Source organism: Ascidia mentula, chromosome 1 (genome assembly GCF_947561715.1).
Source record: "Ascidia mentula chromosome 1, kaAscMent1.1, whole genome shotgun sequence".
NCBI classification, from domain to species: Eukaryota; Metazoa; Chordata; class Ascidiacea; order Phlebobranchia; family Ascidiidae; genus Ascidia; species Ascidia mentula.
The window spans coordinates 18250328-18271938 of NC_138566.1; the positions used below are offsets into that span (position 1 = coordinate 18250328).

At 42.5% G+C, this 21611-nt stretch overlaps 1 protein-coding gene across 1 annotated transcript; it reads left to right on the forward strand.

The window, feature by feature from the left end:
• Positions 1 to 13429: 13429 nt before the first annotated feature.
• LOC145894500 (phosphatidylinositol 4,5-bisphosphate 3-kinase catalytic subunit gamma isoform-like) lies at positions 13430 to 21432 on the forward strand. Its single transcript, XM_082983116.1, has 19 exons — positions 13430 to 13885; positions 14138 to 14325; positions 14615 to 14863; positions 15115 to 15213; positions 15433 to 15580; positions 15774 to 15987; positions 16509 to 16647; positions 16845 to 17036; positions 17136 to 17280; positions 17399 to 17586; positions 17769 to 17892; positions 18010 to 18129; positions 18412 to 18657; positions 19017 to 19255; positions 19612 to 19742; positions 19975 to 20187; positions 20426 to 20619; positions 20748 to 20876; positions 21011 to 21432. The coding sequence occupies exons 1-19, from the start codon at positions 13562 to 13564 to the stop codon at positions 21143 to 21145; spliced, it is 3417 nt and encodes a 1138-aa protein (XP_082839242.1). The 5' UTR covers positions 13430 to 13561; the 3' UTR covers positions 21146 to 21432.
• Positions 21433 to 21611: the final 179 nt, after the last annotated feature.

Genomic DNA, 21611 nt, shown 5'->3' on the forward strand with positions numbered 1-21611 from the left:
AGCAATGCCCTTTTGGCGGCATTTTGCCTAAGCGCCAAGCGGAACGAATCGGAATCGATCGGATCAAAGCGATCCCTTGTAATCAAACCGCGAACTCGCTCACCTGAGCTGAGCTAGGGCTGCACACACTCGTCTTCCTAGACTCGCAATTACGCAAAATTACATCCATTATCTGTGACCAAGCGCATGTTCTCTGATTGCACAGATACAACCCACGACGCCCCAGCGGTCGCTGAAGCCTCGTACTTGCCCGGAAACCTTTCGCTGACGCGTGCTACGCGGCCTAATACTAACGCAGGCATCCAACTTCAGACGCAGCCTGATTCACCGGGTTATGCGTCCCCGTGGGCACAAAGCCCGAACTTCTCGGGCGATTTACGTTTTCGATTTCAACGCACGACGCCGCGCCCTCGAGATGTCCGCTTTCGCCAAAGATTTGTTGTCACTTGGCGCCTGAATGCTTTTTACTTTTAGCCAAAAAATTTGCCCTCCTAATTTCGTGGACCCGTGCGCTCCCCTCACCCCACATGCCACCCCTGTCTCAGTCCCTAGGCTTTCAATCACACACAAAGCCCCATCAAACGGAACTCGCAGGCAAAAATATCTTGAATTGGCTATAACCGCTCACAAAAGACGGGGACGTGGAACTGAGGTTTGCCATTTTTGAGGTTATCAATACACTAGATTTTAGGAATCGAGCCGCGGGTCACGAGAGTTTTTGGTTTCAACTCTGAGCAACGTCAATGCCTGTCTCACTCGGCTGACAATACTGGGCGACGTCAACCCCAATTCTTAAGTTCAAAACAATGCCAAAAATAGCTGCACTAAACTTCAGCAAAAATCTTTAAACTCACAAAAATCCTTTCAATTTTCAACAAACAAGTCCCAAACAACACAAGCCCCGCCCTTGAAATAGCAGCAGCCGCGAGCAGTTGTGTCAACACCTCCTCACGAGGATTCCTGACTCGTTCTCGTTCAAGAATTTTTTGCCCGCCCCGGCACCACGCTGGGTCGGACGCGGCCCCCCTATTGTCTTCCACGGGCCCTCGCCTGCCGCGCCGCGCGCCCGAAAGCCTTGTTGATATATATTTACCCGACGACCGAGGCCGAAAACAAAACAATTCGATTAATGACAAGATTCGTTCCCAAGCGTTTGACCTATCAACTCGATTTCGTTGGAGTGCGGGCGCGGTTGCTTTTAACTCGAAGTGGGTCATGGCCTCCCATGTTTCGTCCTACTTCGAGGGGAAATTGCCACGTAAACTGCGGGAATCTTAGGGTTCTGATCTGACGTCAGAATTTTGTTATGGAACTTTTCAGAAAGAGTACATGCTTTGCAGAGTTTGACGTCAGTGTATCACAAGACACAAGGAAGTTTTTTGTACGATTTAGTAAATTTTTCAAAATAAAACAAAAACCCTCGCCACAAGAATACTTTCTATACAGCTTGACAGATCACGTTAACATACCTTAAACCTCGCTGAACAAACTTGAAATAGCAACATTTGTCTTCTACAAGTCTGCAATGCCGCTTTGCCGGGCAGTGGTCGCTAATGGTTTTTTAAAATAAACACGGCTTATCCGCGTAACCAAGCACGCACCTCCACAGACCAATTCACTGCAGTACTTTCGCCGCAATCTAATCCACCCACAATCCCAGGTCGTTATTGTAACTGCGAAGGAATTGAACGTCCCTTTGCAACTCTACACTCATCCCACACCGTCCCATATTACAAACTGCCAACTTTTTCGCTTCACCGCTTGGGGCTTTTGTTCTGCAGCATGTTTTCTGTGTGGCCGAATGCTCTTGTTGTAACCTTTTGCTGATGACTCTTTGCGAATATTGCACAAATACCTTTCAGATTGTGCTATGAATCTTCACTAGATCCCTTGTGCACAAAAAATAACTGTGTGCCGTCTTGGTCGATTTTTACCGCCTATGCTACATGATTTTAATGCGGCCACAACGTGAAAGATCATTCGACCAACCCTGTCCCTTTTTCGGCTGCCTTTTCGGGAAAAGTTCCTTCGCCTCGGTATTTGGCCAAATACGACGGGGGCGCTTAACCGAAACGCTACACCGGCACGACGGCCGAGATCAAATGCGGCGAAACGTCCTTTCGCTTCCCCTTCGTCACTGCGGCACCGATCCGGTGTCGAAATTTCGGCCACCTTGTCAACGCAGTCGTTTCCTGAAACACTTAGATATGCAAGCGCCCGCGCCCGCGGCAACAAAACGCACAATGCTTCCCTGCTAAACTAACAGCAAAGCGCTGAGCGCCGCCTTCCCCGTTGCCTGCATGGGCCCCAACAAGGGCGAGTCGTACACGGTATTTGCGGCCAATTGCACGCGGCGCTTCCACATTTAGAAGCACTGCAGTTTAACCCAACCCGGCGCTCGTATGTTTTGGTGTAAACACTCTGCCACAACAAATACCCTGGTTTCCACGGCCTGACGTCATTTGCCTATGTTAAGACTGGGATCATTGTTCGCCCGTTTTTTTTGTCGGAAATAGGTTGAAGTAAGCCAACTACTCTGCTTTACTGTTACGGGTAAACGCTTCGTGTGCTGGTATGAAATTTTGCAAAGAAGGTCTCAACCTTTCAATACCAAGAACAATAAATTCTGTAACCCATTGTTCAAACTGCCAAAGTTTTCCAAAGCAATTTTTGAAAGACCGGGATTTTTGCAAATACCATACAGCTAACCTTTTCCGCTTGCTGTGTCTTATGGTACTTCCAAAATTTTAACTAAACATCTCGACTTTTATATTTACAATGTTCTGATTCATTCTACTGCCTTGATATTACTTGAATCACCACAAAATGCACACTTCCTTACAGTTTTAGCACCATTTGCGTTTGATGTGAGCGACGCGTCGACCCACCGTCGTTCACATGGCCAGAGCGGTAACAGAACACGCTAATAATCGGTAAGCGCGAGAGGACTTCTCTCTCCGAAACCGGAGTCGGTAATCGGCGGATTGCTACAACGTTTAAGTCGCCGTCACCGCCTTCTGAGCTGTTTTTTTGCGATTCTTCTCAGACGACGTTTTTGACATATTTGCCATGGGGTTTGATGTGATGACGATGAAAGTTGAAAAATCGTAAAATACTAGATATATTTGAAATAAGATAACCCCGTTAATCAGGACGTCATTATCACGCATATTTGTGCAATGACGGACTCAAAATTGCGTATGTAGTGATTTTCGCGTGAAAAATGCCACACACGAAGCAACTTGCAATAGAATATTTTTAGTTTGAGTTTTATCATTGAGTGCAAAATTAGTGGAGTTAGTAACTTTGAAGAGAAAATGAGTTTACCTAAATCTATCTTTAAACCAATTTAAAACTAAAAGTCTAATTTTGTGCGTGATCAACCAAAAGCGAAAATTGTTCGTTTACATTTAACATAAGGTTAAAAAAGCGAACCATCGAACTTTTCTGTTTTATCCGAACACTCAGCCCTAATCCAAAATTTGAGGCGCACGTGTCTTAACATTCAAGTCATTATTAGACCACATTCCATACGAGCAGCAATTGTAACCCATGTTTTAGCACAAGCAAATGCACATGCGCACGTCAATCGGAACTCAGGTTCCTTATCGCATTCGCCAAGCATCAATTTCAGGGCTCTTTACTTTGGAAAGTGTTTCCATTTTTGACCGCGTTTCCGGCGGGCGGCAAAGTGTCTCTGGCGACCCTATAAACTGTAAAACGCCCGACCCTACTTGGAAGGGTTGAGAGTTTCTGCGTAACCAAAATGCGGATAAGCACAAGATGTCGCAACCACCTGAGACCGGGGATTTTAGGAAGTTCGTCGTCTAATGTCATGCGACCGCAACCTTTTTTTTACTCTTTGCAAAGTACTGCAAACTGTGCAACCAAATATACGTCTATTCCACCCCGGTTATGTGGCCAATCGATCAAATCCATTATTTTTGCTTTACAAACCGGAACAAACAACAGCAAGATTTGAAACTACCCAAAGCTTTTTTTTGTTTTTTTCTGATTTTTAGGATTTTTGCAGAAGTAAACCTTCACAATTTCTTCTGTATTTGTTACAAACTGCACCCGCAATAATTTAAAAATCCGCGGATTCTTTCGACATAGTGAACCCAACCTGAGTAATCTATCCACAGCTTATCCATACCACCGGCTCCCTAGTAAACCAACATTGCTAAAACATATCTTCGTGCGTGCCGCTGTCCCTAATCTAAAGTTGTTTTTCGCGGAGCCTGAACTTGAAAGCGACGAACGAAAGAAACAGTTTAGCTTTTCTGCTTTGGATCATCAAGCATCGTTTCATTGGACCGCGACCGCGTATGTTGTTTGGTCTCCGTCAGAAGTAGGCGGACGTTCGAGTGGTTTGCCTACATATTGCACATCGTGCGTGGCCACTCTGGCCGACAATGTAAACTACACGTGCGCGATGTCTCCGATTTGGGTTATTTTGTCAAGAGCTCTGACAAAAATAGATGCCATCGGGGATTTGTCAGTGGGAGATATAAATAAATTAAATAAATTAAGAGTTATCGCTGTATTTAGATGTTTCGAATGGCGTTGTCTATTTGTGATCACGTGAAATGTGAGTTTACCCATTTTTCCTTATTTTTTACATGCCCAGAGCGCAGGAGAACAGCCAAGTTAAAAACTCTATGTAAATTACAAAAACGGCTAATGTCTTAAAACCTGAAAGCATAAAATCTTGCTTGATCGTTGTTGGATTCAATCCAATCCAAAGGACAACACTTGCAAAATAATTTTAACATTCCAAAAGAAAACCAGGCCGCGTGCCATTTTTCCATGGTTGTAATTTATACACAGAGTTTTAAACTTGGCTGTTCTCCTGCGCTCTAGACATGTAAAAAATTGCAATATCGTGCCAAATTTGTCACGCGTGCCCTGTGTTGTTTATCTGTAACAGAATTACATCAGTTAAACTAAAACGATCCACATTGCGAACGTGAATTCGTGCCGAAATGCGTGCTAACTGTATCGGTTGGAATATTAAAACTTAAAAAAAAACGATCGCAGGACAGCGAAAAAAAAACAACCCCCACAAAAACGAAAAATATCCCGCATACAAGCTCCTCTCATCTTAGTTTGACAACGTCCGGTCTCGTGACTAGTTTAAACGAAACCGTCGCGTGGTGTAGGGTTATGCTCTGTCGAATGCCCGTAACCATCCAAAATCTCATATCCTGTCCTCTGCATAAGTTAGCCTCCGTATAAACGTGTAGGTCTCGCCGAAATATTGTGAGAGGATGCGGAAACCCTTGCGCAAATTGAAACTCAGCGTCGACCGGGTCTGCTGATGCCATTCTGTTACCAAAATACACAGTTGACCTATGTCGTCAGACTAAACATAGCCCTGCAACATTTGGATTACAAGTGATAAAAGGTGTTTGCCCGGCCGCAATTTGTTAACAACCGAAATATCTCCATTCCGATCGGCAATTAAAATCCTCGACGACTTTGTTTATGCGACTTTGCTGGAGTGATGGTGGTACGGAATAAATACATCCATTATTGCGTCCAAACAATAGGTTTCACGCTTTGGTATAAAACTGAAAAGAATTTTGTGGAGTTTTCTTTGTCTTAATTGCAAACCCATCGCTTGTTCATCTTTAAAATATTTACAATTATACTCCCTACAAACTTCCAACATATATAACTCAATAAAGTTCTATGAACCAATGAAACAAAAACATAAAAATTTCAAATATAGAAAGTTTAGTATTACAGTCAAAACCTTAGCTAAAAGATTATTCTACAACACGTTTGAGACCAAACACATTCCATTACAGTGAAAAAAGTCACCACAAAACCCAACTCTCGTCAAAAAGCCTCAATTTTTTCTGCTTTCTTACCTAAAGAAACCAGAGCACGCGTAAACGGCAGCAACATGACATCAAATATCGCTCAACGTCGAATGAAAATCGTCAAAATTGCTCGCACTGACTGGAGGCGAGACAACTCGGCACAAAAGCCCAGCCAAACCGACCGAGTTCGGCGGGCACGTCGAGTGGCCCAGCTCTCTCGCTGTGGAACCTCGGGACAAAACACGGCCACTTCATTACTCGCCACGCTGCCCTCCGCCTCTTCCAGGTCCTTCAGTGCTTGTCCCGAACCCATGTAGCTCGCATCACCGCCGAGAGATTGCTCCACTCGACGTGCCGCGGCCTGTCGCGAAAAAATCAGAACGTTTTTGTTCCCGTACTCGTCCCCCCTGATATTTTATTCGGTGCATCCCGACGTAACCGTCATCGATAAGGGAGTTTTTGTATTTCTGTAATGGAGTTTTTTCCGTTCGTTTGCTCTGACGCTGGTTAGATGAGTAAAGAAAACACTTTGCATGCTCACAGAATCAAACGTAAACCTATATTTATTCCGGTTCGGAACATTCGCTACATTAAAAATGGCCAAAATGTTAATTTAGTAAATTGTCTCATGATTGGAATCTAGGTAACCAAGTCAAAATTTGACAAAGATTATTTCGCCAACTTTGCTGATATGCAACTGCTTATACTTGGAATACGCATAGTTGCTTCATTTCGGCTAGGTGTCTTTAACGCACGGACATAAAAAATAAGAAACGATTTCATTGGTTTAACATTATCTTACATTTTAAACTATAGACAAATGCACTCAACGTCCACGGGGTTATAAGACTGGCAAAGAGCAAACGATACTTTGTCCTAACTATCGCTGCATCAGCGCAGAAAAGTCACGACAATTTGCCCTGAACCTGATGCTATCTCCGACCACTGCAAGATCACATTTCTATTCGATTCTTGATGCTTATATATAAAGCACAACGCTTGTCGCCTGTTGCCCAGGTGCGCTCGGGGTGTTACCTTTCATAACGCGATTCATATCGTCGTGCGCCAGGTCTCTCGGGAAGCTGGATAGCATCACCGTCGTGCGTCCCACGCATGTTCTTCTACAGACTCAATCCCATGTCCGCCAGAAGGGTATAAAGGTTGTGAGTTGTCCCGCCGTCCAAACTATCTCCCAAATAATGATGGGCTGTATAAGCCCGACAACACGCCGCAGAGCTTTTACAAGGGCTTACGGTCTGCACGAAACGACCATGTTTTGCCTAAATAAGACCTCGTGCCCAGTCCAAGCATTTTACAGGGGTTTATAATGCTGTACTCGGCGATTCAGCTCCCGTCGCTCAAAAAAATTCCCACCACGCTGTGGGAATTGCACTCCAACATTCCATACTTGCCCTGCTTCAAAGTTGTCAATTAGATTGAATCAAATTTATTTCACTACGACCGAACGCACAGTCAGCTCAGAAAGCGATTTGTCATCGTGTGTTCGAACACGCTTTTGAAGTTGATTTGGAAAGATCAGACTTGCTGGCTCCACCAATTCTCCTTCGAGCCGTTTTGGCAGATTGTGCGTCGCGATTTACCCTGAGTCCTGGGCAGATAAAACGAAACAAAAACCAAAAACGCTTTGGTTTGTTTCAACATATCTTAGCGTAAAGAGATTTGGACCAGGCTACCATTAACACTTCTACTCAAACATGATAAAAGTCAGAGTTTTGTAAACATTACTGTATGTAAGAAAACTGAAATATTTGGTGCTACCTTCTAGTGGTTTGAACATAATTATTACAACTGAAACATTTAAACACATTTTTCTGTCGCTGTAGAAGAAGAAAAATCTTTCCCACACAAGACAGCAAGACCTTTGAAATCCTCACACTGTGTAAATTACGAACTCCTGAATAAACCATCACAATATCCTGTCATTGTTACCACACGCGAATACAAAGATCACTGAACTGACCTTGACCGAGAGCAGTGTGTAACATAGATCGCCGACAACCCAACACGTCCGCGGACACGAACGGTCAAGTGGATGTGATGTTTCCGATTGGAATGTTTTCGCGCTGCTTGGAGCCATACCTTGCCCGCGCACGAGCGGTCATTATAAGATTTGCACGTCGCCGGGCATGCGGTTACTGTTTCTATTCTGGCGACGAGATCACATAACATGCGATATGTCAACAGGGTCGCGTATGTATAAGCAGGGCGTTGGCCAGAAAGATACATTGAGCATTAAACTTCATTCCATTGCATTCGTTTTCGGTTTTTGAACCAAAACCACTGAACAAAAATTATGTTTTTACCCTAAATAAGATTTTATGTAGTTTTTGGGTATTGACAAGCGGCAATACGGAACAGTGAAATTAAAGTTATGACATTTTTAACTCGTTATTAGCATCCACACATTTCGTTTTTACAATTCTTTCTTGAAAGTTTTTCTGAAAATGCAATATGCCAAAAACGTTTGGTTTGGCCAAGGCTCCGAGGCCGCTGCTTTTAACTCTGCATTGCAAGCAAACCGCTCCATCCATGTCACTAAGAATGTTTAGTAAACAATTCCCTCAGTTTTGAACCGCATGCAGTCATCACTGACACTGCAGTCATTTAAACTCAGTCTTTGCATGTTTCAAAACTGGATTGACGGGGCTCAAAGGCGATAAACATCCACATAATTGCTATACACACTTTCCCATGTTTTACAACAAGCCACCTGGGTGGCATCGCACAATCCCTGCCATTACAGCTCCCTATTCATTGACCGCCACAACCCAAAACAACAGCTAACAATCGGCTTCACACTTCCAAGGCCCCACTCCCACATGTACATGCTTCATAGCGGCTGCAGCAGCCCCAAACCACCTCGCAGCGATTGTAGATGGGGCCAAGGGTCCCCATGGGTGTTGCGGAAAGGGGGTGTTGACTTTTAATTCACCCCACGCCGCGCGGCGGCAAGGACAAAGAAAGTGTTGTCGATGACAAAGAGGTTGGCCCGAGACGCTCCACTCAAGCCTGTCGCTGTCCCGTCGTTGAAACGCAACCGCCGACAAGGTTTGACCCTGGCGTGCGCGCGGGCCGACCTTGTTTATCGTCGCTGTTTGTAACATCGTGTTGTTTAGTTGCACTGTGCGGCCCGCACGAGAGTTTGTTGTGATGTTGTCGCTCTGCACTGGGGCGCGGCCGTCGCAAGACATGCACAGAGTGTGGTTGGGAGCCTTTTTTTCGGTCTTGCAATGGGTGGAAATATTTTTGCAATTTCTTTAAACTCGCAGTTTTGCTGGAACTCGCATCAACGAGTCGAATTGCTGCGGCCTTACAGGGAATAAAATCTTGGGTTACACTGACCTAACGGAGTATCTTTAAAACAGAAAACTTTCTTACGCCAAAATGCAACGAAATATCAATCATTTGTGCTTTTCTCCGAAAGGAAGATATCAAAAATAGACAACATGCTTTTATATCCCGAAGGAAAAGGTTATGAATTTCATATTCTTTACAACGCATTGCAGTTTGAAACAAGTGTGTGCGATTTCTAAATTACATCAAAAAGAATACCAATGTTTGCAAGATTAAATCCGACACGCCGTGAGCACAAGACGTGACCGTGCAGCGGTTTTATTCCTTCCATCTCAGTCCAAACTGCTCGTCCCACGTTTTATTGCCTCCGCGTTAGCAACCAGCGTGCAATAACACCCGGGTACGGCGCTCTGCGCAAAACTGAAAGTCGCAATGGTTTGCGCGGCCGCTTTCCAAAACGGAAGCCCGCTCTTCGCGATGTGCCTTGTCGTGCTCGGGCGCACCGCTACAACCGGCCGCCCGCCGCTAAAAGACAAGCGAGGGACGTCGTGGGTGGTTTTGAGGTGATGGGGCACAAAGCGGGGGCCGCCAAGGAAAGAACAACCCCAGCGGCGGCGGGCACACGTGTCAGGCCATAATTTTACGGCAACGAATGTTGACAAAGGGTTCGCTTTCTAGCGTAAAGCGAGCAGGTGGCGGGAATTCAGGCGATTTTAATTTGACCGCCCTTTGCGCTCGACCCACGCTCAATGGGATCCCCACCACTCGCTTGCTCCGATTCGAAAGCCTCTTAAACGTTCCAGCGCCGCGCGGGACTTTTGTGCTTTCACATCTCTTTGAACTGCGACCTACCGTTTCAAAGTATTCCGGATTACGCCGCACAGAAATGCACGTCTTTTCGCCAGTGGATTGTCATGACCGTAAGTGGCTTAAAACTAGAATGTAGGAATTTTGACCGCGTATCCTTTGTTTGTTACACTTGTTATCTTGAGTATATTCCAATTACTATAAATTTTGGTGTCTATTGTACATGACTTGTATAACTGCAACAAAATCCAACCTTAGAAAGCTCTCTGATATTAGACTGAAAGGAAAGCTTAACAACAACTCACCAACACATCAGTTTCTAACCTTCTTTTAAACATTTTGCTCACGCAAAAGACCTATTTTGCGAGTCTGCAAATACATCACTTGCAAGAGTTCCGCGACAATCTGAAATAAGCAGATTTTTCAAACGAATTCGTTAGAATTCTTTTTCTCACTCTTTCCTACATACTTTGTATGTCTTCATCAAAACGCACCAAATCTCTCGAGTAACTTTGTGATGAGAACAAACAAGTTCGCTTCGTTTTCCCGACACATGTTTTACTCCAAATTAGATGACCCATGGCGCTTACACCCGCATAAGGAATTTAATTATTTCTCGCACCTCTGTGGCTGGTATTACCGGTTGTCAGTTGTTTTGCTCCAGCGAATTCCATCCGGAGATGCTGGGCGGCAAAATCCAAACAAAGCTGAATCCGAGCGAGAAAATCAATTTGGATTCCCTTGCTCTGTGCTTGCGTTTAGGTCGGTTCTGGTCGACGCCGTTTCCCATGACTCTGCGTCTCCCCTTGTAAACACACCCAGATGACAAAACCCAAACACGAGGATTCGCCCTAAACCCCCCTCTATCTGCCGCCCTTGTTCCCACCGGTGACATCACCAGTTCACGTGTATGCACAAACCCCCTTGTCTTATTCACCGGTTGGGCTTTGAATTTCTTTATATCCACGACCAAAAACGTTGGCCATTTGTTGTGGGTTTTCTTACAAAAATATAAAACCGCCATGTTTTGTCGGACAATACATTTTTTACAGACCTTCTCAACACTTTGCAAAAAAACACTTTGTGAAACTTTATATATTGCACCAGTAGCACTGGCATACGCAATTTGTTTCAATTTTGACCTTTTTGCTCATTTCATCGCATTTTCTTACGACTTTTATCCATACCAGCAACGCTTCCACCTGTTAAAGTAAAACTAATAGCAAAAAACACTGCACAATCACCAAATAAGCAATAAAACAAGTCACTCTGCATCTAAAGAAATTTCAAAAACTGCATCAGTAAGCACGGCTAACCTCCCTCCATACAAACTGGCCTCACCTATGGTGGTAGGTTCGCACTTCTCCACTAGAGAGAGTTTAATCCGAGAATGCGATCCGTCTACATCGAGTTGTCCCGACCCTAATTCGCATGACGTCTTTGGTCGCCGCAATTGTTTACCCCGATGAGCTCCCGAACTAGGCTCGCAACATCGCTTTCAGCCCCAGTCACGACATGCTGATAAGGTGCATTTTTTATCGCTGTTTATAAGAGTAGTTTTGGACCATTCACCCTGTGCCTTGCTAAATTTACATGATCGAAAGTTACCAATAAATCACAATTTCCGCGTGTGTAAATTATTCCTATTTTGTGTTTAGGTATGTTTGCAGATTATTTGTCCTAGTCTGTTGCAATCATTGCCTTTTTACCAAACTGACAGGACAATATTTACATGAAAACAAACAAATATATAAATTTAATGATTTTATGCAGGGTTGGTAATTTGCAATGCTTTAATTTATTTCCTCGAAATTCGTTTATTTGCCCCGACATAAGATGTAGATACACTTTATCGTCAGACTAGCACAATAGCTTTCAAATGCGCAGTAAAATACGCTTATTCAAATTTCGAACAAAGATTTTGGGCTAAGAAAATCCTCAACCTAATCTCAAAAATCAAACATGCGTAGCGCCAGATTTTCCTCCGCCCTACATTCACATTTCAAGTCGATTTACGCGGCCTTTACACCTTTCGTTCTTTTGCCATCATTGCAGCTCTCTATACGGCGCAAAGGAATCTTCCAGAACAAAGCCCCTGGCCCCATTGCCACCTAATCCCCACAATCCAGTTGCAAATATTTGATTCCTGGGTTAGGTTGGGCCCGTGATGGCCCTAACACAGAAAACTGTGGGACACCTTAGGTCTGCAAGCTGGTGTACACTACCTACACTGCCATAGTAGCGTTTGAGTCAACGACAGGTTGAAGAAAAGACGGGGATTTGGGATTGTCAATCAGCGCTTTGTTTTCTTTCGATTTTCGGCGTCAATATGAAAGCGGCCCTCGGTGATTTATGGTGTGCTTGCCACTGTGTGTGTACTGGGCGAGTCTCCCGTGCAGATAACGGGAGAGGAGCTCAGTCTGTGAGAAGTAGGTGGGCGTTAAACGCAGCGGCTTACTGCTTGTTTGATGTACCACCATTGCGAAGGCTCCCACCAGTTATGCTGATTCCGAGAGACTTCTGCTTCGCGTTTGGCTTGGATCGACATTGTTGTCTGATCTTTAAGGTCAAAATACTCACTATTTGTGGAGTTTTGACGTTCCTCCTTCTGGTTCAATGTTTTATTAGTTTATGTTTCTAAGCCACATCATATATCACAATAATACAACAAACTTCTGACTTTGTAACATGATATTTATTCCATTACTCACTTGCCAGTGACTATTTTACAGTTAGCAAATAAAATCTTGTATTTTTTAATTTTATTGGTAAATGTTTTAGCATGAGTTTTATTAGAATTGTTCATCACTCTACTGCCACTGTGCGGATGCTCTAAAAATATTAGTATTTAACATTTATTCTCTGAGGATGTGTGAATAAAAGAATAAAAACAACAGGTATTAAGTAATAAGGTTTTGTTTCCCACCAAAACCACCACGCCCTGTTCGGCAACATATTTTTAATTTTATGCGCTGTGTATTTTCTGAGAAAGTTGTCCGCATAAAATCCAATTGGTATTTATCCGGTTTAAGTTTACCCTACATGGGTTTCGAACGGTTGAGTTTCTTCGATATTTAACATACGTTTATTCCAGAGTAGTATAAATGCTAATGTAATAAAAGTATTAAACAAAAATCAGTGGGGGATTACGTATAAACTACACAACACAAACACAATCCTTATCCCTTCAACTATCTCGTTATTTAAATTCAAGACGTTCTGACAAGGCAGTGTTAAATATGTATTTGCTAACAAGTAAATCTCGCCAGAGCATGCTAACAGTTTAGGAGAATCGCACAATGACTGGCACGCACCCATGTGTTGCGTCACTTCCGGTCGCTTTTACAGTGAATAAGCCTAGCGAACGTAAACACTCGAGAGCATGCATTGGTTGGTATGCTTTGTAGTCGAGCAAAAATCACTTTTACAATTGATCAAACGCTAAGTTCGCTCGGAAAGGATATCGGTTGGACGGCATAGCGCGTTTTGCTTGTTTTGGGAAGTGGCTTTATTGTCGTGTACCTTGGGTCCTATATATTACACAGCCCCGACGTATCATTGTTTTTCATAGCAAGTCATTTCCTTTATTGAGTCAGCGCTGCGAAGGAAGCATGGAGACAAAGGCTAAGTTTACATTGAAGCTGCCTGATATACAGGACGGAGAGATGTCGTCGGACGGTGAAACTCGTGCCCAGCAACTCAATGCAAACCAACAGCAGCAGCCTCAGACTAACGGCAGCAGCCTTGAGCGCAAGTCGCCGTTTAAGCGAAGCAGGTCCAAGCTTGTGAGACGAAACTCTTACCCCAGGGTGCCTGAAGGTTTCTTTTCGGTAACAAGAACCATGTCGGTGGATTTTAATCTTCCCAACGGCGAAAAGCTGACATTGAATTGCGCTGGAAACCACACTGTGGGTCAAATCAAGAGTGAGGTCATGGTAAGTAGGTTTTTTGAAGGAAATAAGCAAAGATATTGAAAACCTGCGGTACGAATAACAACAGTAAACTTTAGTGTTCTGATTTTATTATGGGTGAAGTAATCCATTCACAGTGACGTAAGTATTGGATGTAACGAAATGTCTAAGTAAGTCAAAAAAGGTTGACAACGAAAAGGTGCCAGTCGTGTACAATAGTCACGTTCAAAAAGATTTTTTTTCATTAAAAAATATTCCAGTCTCCCATTTATTCAGGCCAGAGCAAGGGAGATCTTTCCGGCTTCCTATGAACAAGTGTGGGAGCAAGATGTCCTTCTCACTTACCGGAAAGACGACAAAATATACGAGATATGCGACGTTCACCAAACCTTCCAGACACTCAGGGTGGTCAACACATGGATCAACGCTGAAATGAAGGGGAGTCTTGATGTTGGATTTATTCCGTAAGTTTGAGGCGCGCTGAGTACGTGTTTGATTTTGAAAGAAAAATAACCGACCGATGCTTCATAGACCGAACAGATAGTGATATCAACGAATCAAAAATGCATTGTGCAGGTGGTCGATTGAACATCGTTACTTCGAAACTCGTGTACATAATTAAATCACACAAACTTCATAGCCTAAAAGAGTGAGGTTAAGAAAACCACCAAAACAAGAATAAAAGTAGAACAATGTGTTTAGGATTCAATGTAATAAGTTTCGTAAATTCTTACCTTGCCAACGTCTTTTTAGAAACGAGACAAACGAGGAGCGAATTTTTAACCTCAAGCTCGGCAGTCTTATGGGAGTTATTTGGGGAAAATACGACAGTTTTGCCAGCACATTGTGTGATGATGATGAGGTTTACTTGACAAGACGAAAGCTGACCAATGTCCGCCGGAGAGCGCTGCGCACACGACTCACGTCAAGTTATTCGATGGAACCCAATCTCGAGTACACGAATATTCCGAGCCACATCGCTGCCAATTTGTCCGACAACAAGTAAGAGACAAGATTTTGTTGGTGGTACATGTATATCTGATTTTTGTTTGAGCACAAGAAACTTAACATCTCGAAAAGACTCTTTAAGCGATAGTGATCAATTCTTAATACCGATCAAGTACATATTTCTAAAAATAGAAAAATTTATCGTATTTTGTTCCTATTTTAAACTTCAGTTCATTGAACTTATATAACTTATATACGTATTTTGCACACGCATACTAATGTCGTTTACATTGTTTATAACACAGGGTCACAGTTTGTGTGTTTGGACCAAGCAAAAGTTCTTCTACTTTTCAAGTGGGCATCGATGAATATCCAATCAACATTTTAAAGGAATTTTTTGAGAGGTTTGTCTGAAGAGAACGGTTTTTTACTTTTCGCATTTCAGTAGAAAATCTGTGAATATTTGGTTAAAATTCTTTTGAACGAGAAGGCATGTTGTTCTATTTTTTTAATTTGCTTCCACTCAAATCCAATTTCTCGGTACACGTCATTGGTGTTTTCTTCTTTAATGGATTTTTTAGTAGCACACAACCTTTCTTAAATTTTCATACCCGTTTCTTCAGTTTGACAAACGCGAGACGCGAAGTGTTCGGAATCCCTGAGGATGCGACACCAGAAAGCTTCGTTCTGAAAGTCTGTGGCCAGAGCGAATACATCTGGGGCCCGCACGAAATACTGGACTTTGCCTACGTCAGACACTGCGTGGCGAGGGTAAGAAATAATGGCAATATACCATTTTGATTGTGACTCCTTGTTCCAGAATGTCACACAAATATAGTCTAAAATGTACTTTCTACATATGTCTTTGAAAAATAAGCTTTCCACATACAGGCTTGTTTACATGTAGTTTGCGTAAATGGTTGAGTGATTGAAAACGCAATCCTTTTATGAGTTATATATGCAGCGAAAAGATCCGCAGCTCATACTCTGTGAACCTTTCAATGAATCACGTGACGTACCAGAGTCCTGGCACGATCCCTGGTATCTGGTGGACGACTCAACCGGTGTGACAGAAAATCATCAGCAGCTCACCCTGGTCGGATGCAAGAAGAATCACACAGAAATCGTGGCTTTCTCACTGTGGGACATGACAAGAAAGTTTCGCCTAAAAGTTGTTGGTGGGTGATTTTAATGTTTCCTATTTACTGATGGCATAGTTTGTTAAACAAGAAGAATAATCATATGTAAATTGGCGAGCTGCAGACAGGGGGTGTACACGCACTGTTTCGACTTGTAAGGTCTCATCAGTGCAGCTATTGACAGTGTTGTTGACAGTGGCACTGTGCGAGCTTTTACACTAGCGTGCACACTAATTTATACTTTGTGGTACCTTTCGGTCAATGTCGATCTGTTGGGTACCCTATACTGAGTATCAAACAACAGAGACGAACCAGTGTGGAGCGCACTATGGCCAAACGGATCTGGTTGGTAACCGATAGCGCTAAAGGCAAAAACACCAATATATGTGCAAAAAAAGCCATAATATTGGAATCATGAGTATATTTTCGCAAAAAGCAACTACGCAGATGAACGATACACAAAAGAAATAAAATGGCATGGGCACCGATAAAACCATAAAGTTTAAGTCAGCCGCCCAGTCAAGTCAGGTTATCAAGTTAAACAACTTTATTCATCGCAGGTATCGACAGTTTCAGCACAGGCAAAGATGCCTTTGCAACTCCTGACGAAATTTACGTCGAGCTGTCGTTATATAGAGGGCGCCAAAGACTCGCCGATCCGGTGGTCACCAGCCCTATTCCCTTCAACGAAGACCTACGGTAAACATGCTTCAATAAGCCGAGAATTTTTTTTCTAAAATCATCCTAATCCACTCAATTAATAAAACAATTTCTGGTGGTTTGGATCGGACCCCGCAGTCATAAAAAATGTTCGTATATCAAGTAAAGAGTTTTTATACCACTAGGATAACTATAGCAGTTGTTTAATGGAATTTATGACAAATGAAACACCGCAGGTGGTTTACGTGGCTTGAGTTTGACATCAAGCTTCGCAATATTCCGAAGGAAGCCAGAATCAACGCAAACATCATCGGCATCTTCCGCAACAATTCGAATCGAATCAAAACGGGAGTAAAGGAAGATGTTTCCAACAGCGAACAACAACACGTCATACTGAGCTGGGCGAATATGCAGTTACTCAACCACAGGTGAGTGCAGATGGTTGGAGAATGGTTAATACACAGATTGCTTTGCATCTGATGGTGCATTTAAAGTTGATATCCACAGATGTTTTGTACAACTTTCAGGTCGGTTCTGCGCACCGGTAATCAAGTGTTTAAAACCTGGCCACTCTGTGCGAGTGAAGATGTTTCTGTTGAAACTTACACGGGAACAACAGCTCCAAACGATTTTGCTCAGTCCACGTCGTTTGCTGCTGAACTCTACATAGAGGTATAATGACACAGAAAAGCAGATACGCATAAATCTACCGGCCAGATTTCGTGGATGTTTTTGGACAAACTGAGATGTATAAAAATCCACGCATGGTTATAATCCAGTACTTTCATAGCTTGATTCTTACATGCATCCGGTGGTCTTCCCGAACGGGGGCTGGAAGAGTGAGGATTCCGCTGAGGATCAGCAGGAAGCGGAACCCGTCCACGGATCGTCTGATTGGAAGAAACTGGAGGAGATTATTCAAAGCGACGCCCTCACCGAACTGACAAATGAGGATAAGCAAATCCTCAACAAGTATAGGTCGGAAAACAAATAAATAATTGGTGTTGGTGACAATAATAAGTTTTATTGCAGGCGACTGTTTCATTGTAACACAACAGTCAGAGCTGGATGCAATATCTGAAACCGTTAACTCGACATAAAAAAAATATTTTGCCCATAAAAGGCACAAACCTTTAAACACACATGACCTGTGTGTTCAGGTCCTATTGCAAGGAGAGAACTAACTCGCTACCGAAGGTGTTGCAGTCAGTGGATGCGGCCAGTTTGGACAGCATGGTCAAAATGCACCAACTTCTAAACCAGTGGTCATCAATATCCGTTGAGGTAGACAAGAGAAATTATTAGTATTTGAACCCACGAAAGCAATATTTAGGCCAATCTTGGTCATTTTGTTGCAAAAATTATGAAATTGATGTAATGTTAACATGAGTTTATAACTAGGTTGCGTTGGAGTTACTTGACTCCAAACATGTTGACAAGAAAGTTCGAAGCCTCGCTGTACGGACACTCAAGTCTTTGAGCAACGATAAACTCCTTGCCTACCTCCTCCAACTTACACAGGTACTGCTTGCATATCAACACATTCCTTTCTGCTTTCACTTTCATACTGGACCAAACTATCTGTAGAATTTCTTGCAGAATTGGGCAGATAATCCAAGTTAAACCATAGTTTGTAGATGCTGATAGAAAAAACTAGGTTTATCTAAATCAATTTAGTTATTTGGTGTGTCGTAAAGCTTCACGTATTACGGTTTGCACACAAAATTTTGTATATTTCAATTTTCTTTATTTTTTAATATCGGAAAAGCAATCTGTCAAATACAGTATGTCACTTTGTCCCAGGCACTCAAGTTCGAACCTTACCACGACAGCGCCCTCGCGCGGTTTCTTCTCACCCGTGCCTTGTTGAGTAAACGCATTGGCCACTATTTTTTCTGGTTTTTGCGTTCGGAGATCGAAAACCCGCATGTAAGTCAGCGCTACTCCATTTTACTCGAATCCTATTTGCGTGGCTGCGGTCCAAGCATGATCGACGAACTTAGCAGACAGACTACAGCCCTTTCAGCGCTTCAGAATCTGTCAACAAGGGTAAGTCGTAAGCAGAGATATAAATCACGCTGTCTTTGTTCTTCACGTATTTTGCCAGCTGCAATATCAGTGTTTATAAAGTTGTTTACCAAGATCGGTTGAAAACTTGAAAACTGTTACTGGTTTTACTTTGTGAACACCTTGTTTCTAACTTTCGAATAAAAAGAATGCCTACATTATTTATTTTGACAACGCTCACTTGATTATGACGGTCTTGCAACTTCAAAATCACTCATTCGCCTTGATGTTTATTTACTAACTCATATTTTGTATTTGCAACTTTAAAAGTTTACATCTTTAAAAAATGCTTATTAATCTTCAAACATTCAAAACGTCTTCTAAATATTCTACAAATGCAGCTTTCAAGTCGCACCGGAAAATCGGGCACCAGCAGTTCCAAGGGTGGAGATGGACTAAAAGACGAGATATCGAAAATTAATCTCCCCGATCGCTTTCAAGCTCCATTCGATCCCAGTCTTAGCCTGGGCCGCCTCATCGTCGATAAATCCAAAATCATGGATTCAAAGAAGAGACCGGTGTGGTTGGAATTCGCCAATGCTGATACATCGGCTGTTAGTGATAGCACTAACGTTGTAAGGTTGGTGAGAATAAAACGTATAGTTGGATTGGTTGGTTGCGACTTGTAATATCATTGTACAAAGAGAATATGAAACAAAATGTAGGTGGGGAGCTGATCAAGCAGTCTCAAGTCATTATGGTCTAAAAAAATTTAAACTGTCCTTAAAATAAAGTCTAATAAAAACAAAACTAGATCTCCTTAAACAACAGCATTCGTATTGCAAGCTGTATTTCCGAAATGGTTTGGGTATAGCGGACAGTTCTGTAGATATTTGTGTTTGGGAAAGATTGTGGAGCGTATGGGCGTCACTATAGTGTTCACGACTGCTTCAGTCTTATTAAATTTATGAACCATTTTTCCACATATGTTCGCAGAATTATTTTCAAACAAGGCGACGACCTTCGTCAGGACATGCTCACGATCCAGATGCTTTCGTTGATGGGAAAATTGTGGGCTGAAGAAGGTTTGGATCTCCATCTGTTGCCATACGGGTGCATGAGCACAGGTGACATAAGTTACTTGTATAACTTGAAGAAATTGACCGCTTCTGCGCTTTGATGGCAATTTATGAATACCGTATATGGACTTTCTTATACAGTCCTATCGTTTTGAGTGCCGTGTAAATAAAGATTATGACCAGTGCTTGAGAAATGAATTTTAGCCACATATAACCACAAACATATAAAACAGTGCCCACATAACTTTACTTTCTCTAATCCCAATTGTGCTTACAACAGGCATGCAAGTGGGGATCATACAGATCGTACCGAACGCCACGACGGTCGCTAAAATACAGAAAGAGTTTGGTGGACTTATCAGAGGCACATTCAAGGACGAAGTGTTGAAGAAGTGGTTGGAGAGAAAAAATCCAACTACTGAAAAATTAGACGAGGCGGTTGAAACATTCATGTTGTCGTGTGCCGGTTATTGCGTGGCCACCTACGTGTTGGGTAAGTTGATTAAGAAGTTTGTTCGGAAAATAATTGTTGAAAATGACTACCGACGGTTTACATTTTATTATTCTTTAATATTGTTGAAATTGTGTTTTTGTGTGTTTTACAGTTTTTGGCTTTCGCAGGCCGCATACATGCAAAAAGAAAAATCATATTCAGATTTTGTATTTGACCATTTGAAAATATTGCGTCCAACTTTATAGTTTTTCATTGAATATATGTTTGACACGTGCAGGAATCGGTGATCGTCACAATGACAACATCATGGTAACAGAAAACGGAAATCTCTTTCACATCGACTTCGGTCATTTCCTCGGCAACACGAAGAAGTTCTATGGCATTCAGAGGGAACGCGTTCCTTTTGTTCTCACCCCAGACTTTGCTTACGTTATGGGATCTGAGGACAGTCCCATGTTTCAGAGGTTTAAGGTAAAGATAGAAAGACCAACTTCCAATTGTGAAGGAATTTACTAAGATCTCAAGACAACTTTGATGCATAATTTGGTCAAGGAAAATCGCATCAACAACATTTAAAATGTTTGCACTTTTGATTTAAGGACACTTGTGTTCACGCGTTTCTCGTGATTCGGCGTCACGCAGCTCTTTTCATCAATCTCTTTCACATGATGAAATCCACCGGGATTCCGGAGTTAAACTCCGTTCGAGATATTCGTTATCTGCAAAACGTAAGTTTCAACTTCACTCTCTTCTGCTTTATCAAACAAACAACCTACAGCTGTTATTACTTCCGTAGACAGAATATTTGCGAAAAATATATACTGCAAACACAAAATTTAAAACTTAAAATATATCTCTACAGGTTCTTGTTCTCGACAAAACAGAACAGGAAGCCAGCAGCCATTTTCTGGCTGAGATCGCCGGAGTCTTACGCAAAAACTGGACGGTTCAGGTCAACTGGTTCGTCCACAGATTTGCGAGATCTGGAAGTTCGTGAACACATAAACAATAGCACTCCAGCACTTTCACTATTAACGAAGTTTCTGTAAATAAGTTTCCCACCGATTCTTGGACTCCTTTTTCGTTGCACTTTTCTTTGATATTTGCGCGGTTTCAGAATGCACTTTTTCTGCGTTACTTTTGCTTGTTAGTTTGTTGCTTGCCGCGCATGTCACTGGGAAGGAGATATACCAGTATTTTATGCCGTCAACCGCAACGTTTCATGCAGGGGAGTTCCACACACCTGTTGGTTGGTTTCTTAATTTGTTGCAATAAAAATATTATGATTGCATACATTTACTTGATTCAATTGAATCGAGAATGGAAAAGGACTACCTGTCGATCTCGCACCGTAGGGGAAGCATGCTGTATTTCCGTGAATAGTTTCGATAGCGATCCAATAAGTGTTTCGAATCTTCAATACAACAAATTTGCCGATATAAGTGAACAGTTAATTCGTCAAC